Source organism: Stegastes partitus, unplaced genomic scaffold (assembly GCF_000690725.1).
Source record: "Stegastes partitus isolate 25-593 unplaced genomic scaffold, Stegastes_partitus-1.0.2 Scaffold1609, whole genome shotgun sequence".
Classification (NCBI taxonomy): domain Eukaryota; kingdom Metazoa; phylum Chordata; class Actinopteri; family Pomacentridae; genus Stegastes; species Stegastes partitus.
Genome location: NW_007579340.1, coordinates 77,013 through 87,470, shown reverse-complemented (window position 1 = coordinate 87,470; position 10,458 = coordinate 77,013). Strand labels below are relative to the sequence as shown.

At 40.4% G+C, this 10,458-nt stretch overlaps 1 protein-coding gene across 1 annotated transcript in view; it reads left to right on the top strand.

The window, feature by feature from the left end:
- LOC103371562 (complexin-2-like) overlaps positions 1-8,372 on the top strand; it is a 67,011-nt gene extending 58,639 nt beyond the window's left edge. The window contains exons 3-4 of the mRNA XM_008300927.1: positions 826-1,001; positions 8,060-8,372. Coding sequence (XP_008299149.1) covers positions 826-1,001; positions 8,060-8,254 — 371 coding nt within the window. The 3' untranslated portion in view covers positions 8,255-8,372. The remainder of the gene's footprint in view (positions 1-825; positions 1,002-8,059) is intronic.
- The last annotated feature ends 2,086 nt before the right edge of the window (positions 8,373-10,458 follow it).

Sequence of the window (10,458 nt, the reverse complement as noted above, 5' to 3'; positions counted from 1 at the left end):
GCCCCCCCGCGACCCTAATGAGGATTAAGCGGTGTATAGATAATGGATGGATGAACTTCATCAAAATTGCTTCCATCTTTCTTTTGCCCATCCCATAACCACCATCGACACAGAGCTAAACATTTACATTAAAGATATAAATCACTGCAGCTACTTTACAATATTTAAGATCATCAGCGTTCAAAGATAATGAACATAACAATCAAACCTTCACCAACCGTCTTTAGAGACAAAGGACATCATGTTTTTACCCTCCGCTTCATGTCTTGTTCAGCGTATCTAAGCAGTGCAGACGTGAGATGAGATCAGCAGCAGAACCAGCCTCAGTGTCTGTTTGTGTCGCTGCGTTCAACAGCACTCCGTGCTTTTTGTTCTCGAGTCCTACCTCTTGGTCCGAGTGGACGCCTTTCGTGAGGATGTAAATTCCTGCTGGAGATAGCAAAGGCCAAAGTGAGCAGCACAAAGGCAATCAGGAGGATTGCTAATAAATTATTGCAGTGTCTTTTATCTCCGGCTCTTGTTCACGGTGCTCACCTCCTGTTCCCTTTGTTGTCGCACGCTTTTGTCTTTAGCTCAGTCGAGGGCAGATTGTGCTGCTCTTTCACTGGTCTGAAAGAGGATTGAAATACGAAGCAATATCCACTGAATTATCCAAATCTTAGACGTACCACTGTGCATATCAAATGCGGGGCAACAGCCCAATAGCTGAGATCCATTTTATGCAATTACTGCGAATTGCCAGAGTCGCTCGTTAAAAGATCTGACATTTGTTTCACTTAACACCTCTCTCTGTCGCTCTCTCTCTCTCTTTCTCTCCTGCAACAGGGGCCACTAAAGACATGGGGAAGATGCTTGGTGGTGAGGAGGAGAAGGATCCTGATGCTCAGAAAAAAGAGGAAGAAAGGCAAGAAGCGCTGAGGCAACAGGAAGAGGAGAGGAAGGCCAAATATGCAAGAATGGAGGCAGAAAGAGAAAACATCCGACAGGGCATCAGGGATAAGGTAACGAGGTTTCGATGCTCTAAGAGAGTCGCACAAGTTACTCAGGTTGATATTCAGAAGAATGGCCTTTTGTTTCTTACCTACAAATGTGAACTACATTTCCACAAAGAGCCCCTGTGCAGCCTCTCTGCAGTTTTCTACACAGTCACATGTAGCTTCTACCCACCACCGTCTGCTACACAATTATACCACAAACTTGTACTGGTGGATATATTTTGAAGGGAATCTAATGATGCCTAGGTCGTATTTTTAATGACAAATTGTTCACTTGTGACCTGCGGATGTTTCTTATTTGTTTTCCTGTTATATTCCTTCCTCGCATCGTATTTAAACCTAATTAAAGATCATGAGTTGGTCTCCCAACACCTGAGAAAAATAATTGGCTTTTCAGCTGCTGAATGCTGCACGACCATGTTTAGCTGGACTTTATCTTAGTCTGCTGTTGGGCACCTATAAGGTATTAACTGCCTGCTGGAAAGTCAATGACAGATTTGAAAGCATTCATGATATACAGGCAGTGAAACCGTAGACTGTATTTAAAGATGAATGGTTTGTGATTAACGTTTTGAAGCCTCAACTTTGGCATCTTGTGTTTTGAAATCGGGCTTTATGAAGCTGACTTCATGTGCCTGTCAATCACAAGTTAGCCCCGCCCCCAAACATACCCTGTTTTATCATCTATTTTACTCTAAATGAGAGCATTACTTACAAAATTAACATCATGGTGTTTTCGAAAAGTCTTGAAACTATTGATTCAAGTCAAAAATTTATTGGACAAATATTTCCTGAGGTTTCCAATCATGTGAGAAGTAACCTTTGTTGATAATTCAACCTTTAACAATGCGAAAACCTTGCTATCCAACAGGTTTTTAGGAACAACAAACCCGTTAAAAACAGCCTTAACATACCAACAGCCTTGGATTCCGACTCCAACATGACATTTTATGTCACAAATAAGGATAACGGCGTATTATCTGACTTAACAGATTGGCTATGTTCAGACTGCAGGACTTAATGCTCAATTCAGATTTTTTTTTGTAAAATCCGATTTCTTGTGAGTTTGTTCACATTTCCAATTAAATGCGACTTGCACAACCTCACCAGTCAATTAGGCGTGAAATTCAGCGATGTGTAGTGTTCTAACAATACACTAGTTATTATAACAACTATAAACAATAAATATTAACAAATGATCCTTCCAGCATCAAGCCCTCCTTGTATCTCGACCTCCGTCTTGACAATCCGACAGCCTTGCTATCCGACATAAAAGAAGGGTTTTTACATTTAGTGTCGAACAATCGAGTCACGACTGTACTTTTATTTTACAGTCTTGTGAAGACAGAGGAAGGGCCTTGCAATGCTAAACTCAGGGTAAAGAAAAATATAGTCAATAAAGCCCATTTCTGTAAGTTATATCAACCTGCATTTAGTTTTAGAAACAAGAAATTGATGAAGTTGATGAAACAACCTACATTATGTCAACCCAGCCATGAACTTAATTAAGTTCTGGGAATAGGTCCCTTGAATTACATTTAGAGTGCACTGGAAATTTTCTAATGAAAGCAGTACATCGTCCACCCAAAACTAATTATCCGATGGAAGTTAAGGTCGGAGACAGAGACAGAGTTGCCTTGATTCAGAAAAAGCTGAACTACTTCACATTGGCTCCATATCCTCACTTCTTTTCGCCGTACACTAGATTTGTACCATGATTCTAGCATGAAACCGGATACAGACCCCCTATAAATAAACCCAGATCTGCAGCTCTATATTTAAAGCTTCAGACTGATTTCTTCCTCCGTCTCACTGACCCGTCCATTTTGTATCACCAAGACTATCTTGTCTTTGATAAATTCATGTTCAATATTTAATTATCCTGTAATGAAATGTTAAATGATCGCATCAAAGTATCTGCAGCTTGCAGTGAAATATCAGCCCTGACGTCTCTGTTAATGCCTCGAACATTTGGCTTGAATGCTCTTTGAGGCCTTTTATAGCTGAGTATGAACTTTTCTATGTGGCGGCCTTCGGCTCTGAACTCCACAAAGTTCCAGTAATTTTCTTTTGAAACAAAACTAGAAGAAGAAAGAGGAAGGACGGACTGGAACGTATGTATTTCTGAGTTAAAATCAAGGTTGAGTGGATAAATGAATGTAGCAGCATATCTTGTGGAAAGTGTTTGATTATGGCGAGTGGAGAGAGGCCGACCGAGCATGACTGTCTTCACTTCAGCTGATGCAAGCCTTTGTTACTGTGGAACAAGTCTGAGAGTGACAGAGAGACAGAGGAAGACGTATTGGAAGAGGCTTAGCCAGACGGGAAAGCAAAGAACCAGCAAAGGGAACAGAGCGAGATGCAGAGGAGATTCCATCAAGGTTTTTTTTTTATTGTCATACAGTCAGAATAATTTCTCAGGTGTCAAACTCAGACCTCTGATTTTGCTTCTCAAAACTTTTTGCTTCCAACATTTCAGCCAATCAAGGTGCTGTGTTTCATTCATCATCATCTTCTGGACTTTGCACAAAAAAAAGAAGCATATAATTCAAGTAATAACTGCAAAATGTATATTGTTTAATACCGATAGCCGCAGCTGAATTGTTGCTTCATGTGCAATTAATATTAAAATATAACTAACACATTTAAAAATAACTGTTTGTGCGAAGTAGTTTGCAGAGAAATGTGATTTCTAGAAAGTAAAATGAAATTCTGGAAATATTTGGACATCAATAACTCAAATATTTTATTCTCAAGCTGTGTTTTAAATTAGGCATGTTGGTTAACTTTGGGTCTAAACTGTGTTAGTTGTGTCTTAGTTTGGATAAAATACACTTTTAGCTGTGCAGTTCTTTGAAAACAACATTTAAACAACAGGTTAATCCAATTTACAGAAATTTCAACTGTAAATGATTAGAATTCAAAAAGACAGATATTTATATATTCAGAGAAGCACAACTTGATCAAAATCTCTAACCCCCCTAAAGGCCTGTATACTTACAGAATAAACTTTTCTTACACAACAGAAATAAATCAGAAATATCCCATGACGGGAATCGGTTTAATGGAGCTGCAGTTATTTTAGACACAAGCAGGCTGCAGATAAAGATCAGTCCAATTGAGATATAATCACCTCTTTGTCTCGCAGTAATGGTTTTTTTTGCTGCTCGTCGCTGCTCCACCAACGCATACTCAGACCTAAACAGCAGAACATGTTGACAGCCAGTGACTCCCAAAACGACGCATAGTCTCAGTATTTGTACATATGGTTGTATAGAGAGCAACAAATTCCACATTTGGAGGAGGCCAGTGTGTTGTGGTGGCATAAGTCAATCACAGGACTTTTGGGACTATTATATTTAGAAACGGGCTGCAAGGTGGTGCAGTTGGTTAGCACTGTTGCCTCGCAGCAAGAAGGTCGCCGGTTCGCATCCCGGTGGGGGCACCGGAATCTTTCTGTGTAGAGTTTGCATGTTCTCCCCGTTCAGCGTGGGTTCTCTCCGGGTTCTCCAGCTTCCTCCTACACAGTCCAAAAACATGTTGAGGTTAATTGGTGATTCTAAATTGTCCGTAGGTGTGAATGTGAGTGTGCTTGGTTGTCTGTCTCTAAGTGTAGCCCTGTGATAGACTGGTGACCTGTCCAGGGTGTCCCCTGCCTTCACCCTGAGTCAGCTGGGATAGACTCCAGCCCCCCACGACCCTAGTGAGGATTAAGCGGTGTATAGATTATGGATGGATGGATATTTAGAAATAACTGACTTTTTAGTCCAGTTTTTGTAATTGCTATTTTCATTCTCAGTTATGCTTTGGCTAGGTGTAGGGTTCTGAACTACTTGGTTAGATTTAGGTTTCAGGTTTAGGGAAAGATTGTGGTTTAAGAAACTGAATTGACCTTTTCACATTTGCAACAAACTTTTCCTGCATCGGCTGTTCTGACCTCCTTAAACTGTCAACCTGTGTTGATGTTTGTCTGCTTTGAATTGGAACACTGTCTGGTTTATGGCTGACACATCATGTTGGAGGATTTGTGTTATCAGATAAGAGATCAGAACCAGCATCTGTTTAAAAGGCGGGTTTCCATCTCTGCTAACTTCCTCACACCTGAAGGCTTCCACTGGCCACAGACTGAGCAAAATATTCAACCAGAATTACAGGAAAGCAGAGTTTTCATCCAACAACCAGCTGCTATTCTTAGTCTTAGTCCTATTACAAACATTAAACTTGTTTTCCAGAAGGTCTTTTATTTATTTATTTTTGACTCATTATCAAATCTTCAAACTGTCACTCAGGCTTTAAACCTCAAAGAGACATTTCTTAGAAAAATATCAAGTCTTGACAGAAGGATGTTTAGTCATGACAGCAAATATCATTAAGCCTGAGGCAGACTTTAATTAATAGTAAACATTTGCATTGTGGCAAAACAAACAAATAAACACATCCTGTAGGATATTTATCACTTCAGAACCACATTAGCGTGTCCCTGGGAAAGCAGCAGAGAGGTCACGGAGGAGTCCAGCTCATTTTCCACATCTCCGCCTCAAGATCAACCGTCGCTCGGCCCGTTAACCTCCCCGTGCTTTGCAACCTTTTCCTCGTGGCCCAGCGGTATTGATCTTTGTCAAACTAGGATCACAAATACACAGGGCACACTTGAGGTAATAGTGAATACAAATCCGCAGGCTCAGGAGCTAATACAATCCCCAAGTGTCGTCACAGTGCGTTGTCTTTTTTTTTTTTTTTGTTGCGCACAAACCGTCAAATTACTAAATTATTTCCATTATAACTGTCGCTAACTTCCAGCCATAGTTGCAGCTGAGTAACGTCAATTAATGGAGAGCAATTCATCATGTCCCGCTAAATCCCTTCTAGAATTTCTTTATTACACAGAAGGCCGTTTCAGTGGAGGTGCTGGCGAAAATGATTTGCCAGCTGATGTTGTTCTCTTTAATGTTCTAAAATGCAATTTTGTGCTCTTTCCCCTCTAAGCGCAGACTTGATTTAATAGAGGCCTGTTGGCTCAGGGTTTTATAAGCTAATTGTTGTTCAGAACACCTGCAGAGTGCTTCTGCTTCTGTAATTGGTATATAAAATATCCAGGAAGGTCACATCAGAGCCAGCAGCAGTTAACGCTTCCGTGTATACCCATGACCATACAAAGCACAACCCTGTTCAGCTCAAGCTCTAGATGCAGGAATCACATTTAGCTGCTTTTCATTGCAGGACTCAAAAGGTTACAGCGTAAACTAACCTCATATGATGCACTCTGAAGCCTGTCCATGCAAACAAAGAAATCTGTGTCACTTTGGAAGAGTAATAATCGTTTTCAAACCAGCAGAGCAGAGGGCAGCGCTTGTCCAACCCAGGCTAGAGTTCATACTGTATCAACAAATTAAAGCAAGTAAAATCTTAGGTCTCATGTCTACAAGCTGGAAAGTCTCTTCTTCACTTCACTTTAATTGCTTTGAATATTCTGCTGTTTAACATAATCAGAAGCATGCGTAGACTCTCCATGGAGCTGAGGTGAAAAGGGGAAAACGAGGCAGTGTATTTTCTAAAAAGTGAAAAATAATCTAGTTGTAATTGGTAAACTTTGAAAAGCTTCAATCAAAAAGGTCTTATTTGTTTCTAACCCTAACCCTAAACCCTAACCCCCAACCCCAACTCTAACCCTTAACCCTAACCCTAGCCCTAAACCCTAACCCTAACTAACTAACTAACCTGTTCATGATGTGACCATGCCGATGGTAAAACTTTAGTTAGGTTTAGGACCAAAAACATTTTAGTTGGACAGAAGGAGATACGTCAGTGCATTTCTCACCGAAGGAACTTGCAGGATGTTCCGGGGCAGCCTGGACCTTTGTGTCTGGTCTGAACTTGCAAAAAGCCACTCCTGCAGAAAGTCTTTTAGAGCTGTTTTCAAGAGAGAAAAAGTACCTACTCCAGGTATCAGGTATCTGTGAGCGGTCCTACAAAACTGTCATGTCAAAAGGACAACAGGCTCTTCTTTCTGCCTTTCCAGTGTCCTCATCGAGCAGCAGTCCTCTCTCTGACATTGCCATCAACTCTGTACAATTCCCAATATAGTCGAACATGACACACTCTCTGTTGTTCTCTGTCCTCTGCCCATAAACCGTACAGCTGATTACAATGACAAACACTCAGTTCAGGTTATGGAAAGGTCCTATTGACTGCGTATTTGAATCATGGAACAAACAGCGGTCTCCCATCATAAAGGTTAATGTTTTGTCAACCCGTCCATCCACCTTGACCTCCTCCCCACACGGGTTTTGAGGCTAACATTCGCTAAAATTGCTTCTGTCACAACAAGAACAAGAATAGAAAACAATACATTCTATACAAAAAAGAACAAAGTAGAATAGAATAGAATAGAATAGAATAAAATAGAATAGAATAGAATAGAGGGCTTCAAGGTGGCGCCGTGGTTAGCACCGTTGCCTCGCAGCAAGAAGATCCCTGGTTCGCGTCCTGGTGAGGACACCCAGGATCTTTCTTACATGTTCTCCCCGTGCAGCGTGGGTTCTCTCCGGGTTCTCCGGCTTCCTCCCACACAGTCCAAAAACATGCTGAGGTTAATTGGTGATTCTACATTGTCCATAGTTTCCAGCCGCCCCATGACCCTAGTGAAGATTAAGCGGTGTATAGATAATGGATGGATAGAAAATAGAATAGAATAGTACAAAATAGAATAGAATAGAACCTAATAGAAGAGAAGAGAACAAAATCGTATTGAAAAGAACAGAATGGAACAGAATTCCTTTAATTGTCAGTGTACGATGAAGTCAAGCAGTCGTCCTGTCTGTGCATCACACAATCTGACATGTTTTAAAAGTACAACAAGAAATGTGCAGTTCTAAATTCCAACATCTACTAGAAAAAAAACTGTGTGTCTATGAAAACAGTGGCGTAGCTTTTCATTTAAGAACGGGTTATTTGGTGTGTTTGGAATGCTGAAAACAGCGATGTTGTTTCTGGACATTACACATGTCATTGCCGTGACTCAGCGTGGTCTCTAATTCTTCTCTCTCTCTCTCTCTCGTGTGCAGTACGGCATCAAGAAGAAGGAGGAGAAGGAAGCCGAGGCAGCGGCCGCTATGGAGCAGGCCTCCGAGGGCAGCCTCACCCGCCCCAAAAAGGCCGTTCCCACCGGCTGCGGCGACGAGGAGGAGGAGGAGAGCATCGTGGATACGGTCATGAAGTTCATCCCGGCACCACTTATGGATATGTTCAATAAAAAGTAACAGTGTTTTGGGTGATTAACGTGATCAACTTCTTACAATGTTCATCTGATCAATGCTGTACCACCATTGCCCCACCCCAATCTGCAGTCACACCTCTCTTCACCGCCCTCCCACCCCGTCAACCGAACTTCTAAGTGTCCTGGAACAACGTGCCATGATTTTGTCCTTGAGTTAAAACTATCTGATCTCGGACAGTGATTCGTACTTTTTAAAATATCTCAAACAGAGCATTTGGATTGTCTTGTTTTAAAAAGTACGCAACACCGTCACAGATCTGATGTGTTTACTTCAAGGCAAACTGATGCCATGTTTTCAAAATGTCCAGGACTTAGAATCAGACCAGATATCACCCATCATCCACCTTTTTGTTTGTAAATAGCCTCGGTTATATAAAAAAAAAAAGAGTAGTATATATGAGTGAAATATGACATATAACAAGATGACTAAGAGTATAAGCCATATTTTTAACCTTTAAGAAATTATCCAAATCATATCAAAATTTGATTGAATTTTCCTGTTACGTTCTTGCTAATATTTGATACATACAGTGTATATAAATACTTTCATTTTTATTGGTTCTCCGTTGTGAGGATTCACCCCGTAAACTGTCCCTCATGTTCCCACTGGTTTACTGTGAGTGTGTAACGTGAGCACTGGTGAGGTCAAAACAACATCTGTAAGCCAGAAAGTGAAGGAAATCATTTGAAATGAGACATTTTTGCTTTGCTTTGTTCACTTTTCTTTTTTGTTTCAAGCATGCAGTAAACTGTGGTGAAGTGAAGTACATATATGAATACCATTTCATTTGATATGATCAAGCGAAATACATCGATATTTGAGGCAATAACTGGTTTTCCATTTTGATTTGATTGACATCTCATGTACAGTGAGCGATAATTGACTTTGTGTCTAAAATGTTCTTCCATGGAGAAAACTGTAAATGCTCTCCATACATAAAGTTTGTCTTAAAGCGGTAAAAAGAAATTCTATAAATTCTCTAAATTCACTGGCTATACATGTTTGTGGTTTAAAAGTTCAGTTTTATGTCCTGCTGCAGGCGTTGCTTATCTGCTCTTGTAATAGGATGTGTAAAAGTTTGACCAGGCTAGTAATTTTGTATTGTGTTGACATTTTCATGATTTTTTGGTTTAAAAAAAAAAAAAAAAAGACACTTCACACAAACACAACGATGTTGTGAACACACTATATGTGAACAGACAGTGACAATAGTGCAATATATTGTTCGAAATGAAGTTGTCCTGTGTCCGTTGGTTTTACTGATGGGAGTGAAGTCCCAAATCAGCAATAACAGACAATCTTCATTGTTGTGTGTTTAAAGTTACTCCTTAATGTGTTAGTCGGTGTTACAGACACGGACGTGTCTACATGCTGTTGTATCAGTGAAGCCTTTGTAGGTCAGACATATTTAATTAAAACTGAGAAAAGAGGGAAGGTGGGACGATTTGTTTCATGTCGTAAAAAGTTGTTCAGTTCCATGATTCAGAAAGACGAGCACAATCTGGGTTTTGTGTTCGAGACCAAAAGACAGACGCTAACAAAGCATGCAGAGAAATGAAACAGTGAGCGACTGGACCCTGCATGAAAGCTCCATGACCGCACAACAGAAAACTTTTGCCTGCTCTGTAGCTCTGTCGTGCAGGTAAATAACTATAATGGCACAAATTTACAAACGAGGATGAAATCAAACTTTTCTCCATATGCCTTGTTTTTTTATTTCTCCTTCATTCCACAGTGTCTTGTTGAACATTCCAGATATTTCAGACATTCCACCAGACTTGTGCTGGTTATACGTAGACTTATATTTACAGTAGGCCTCAGTAAATGCCTTTTTAGCTACAAGTACATCACAATGAATACCTTCAATCTGATGCTCTTAGAACCCGAAACTTGAGAGTGGATTTATGACAAAACTAAGTTGCTTTAGCTGCCATGTACAGAAAAAAAAAAAATCCCACATGAAGTCTAAGGGAAATCATAAATGTGCTATTAGAAGTGATCAGTTCAATCTCGTGGTATATTTTGTTGGAAAATGTTTCGTGATCCACTTGCACACCGTAGCTGTAATCGAGGTTTTTAAAACCAGCTCTTTCGCCACATTGTCACTGTTTGAACTAAGCTTGGTGAACATGACATAACCCTGATTCTGAACTAATGTATTCCTGTGGCGTAGACGAGGGAAACTT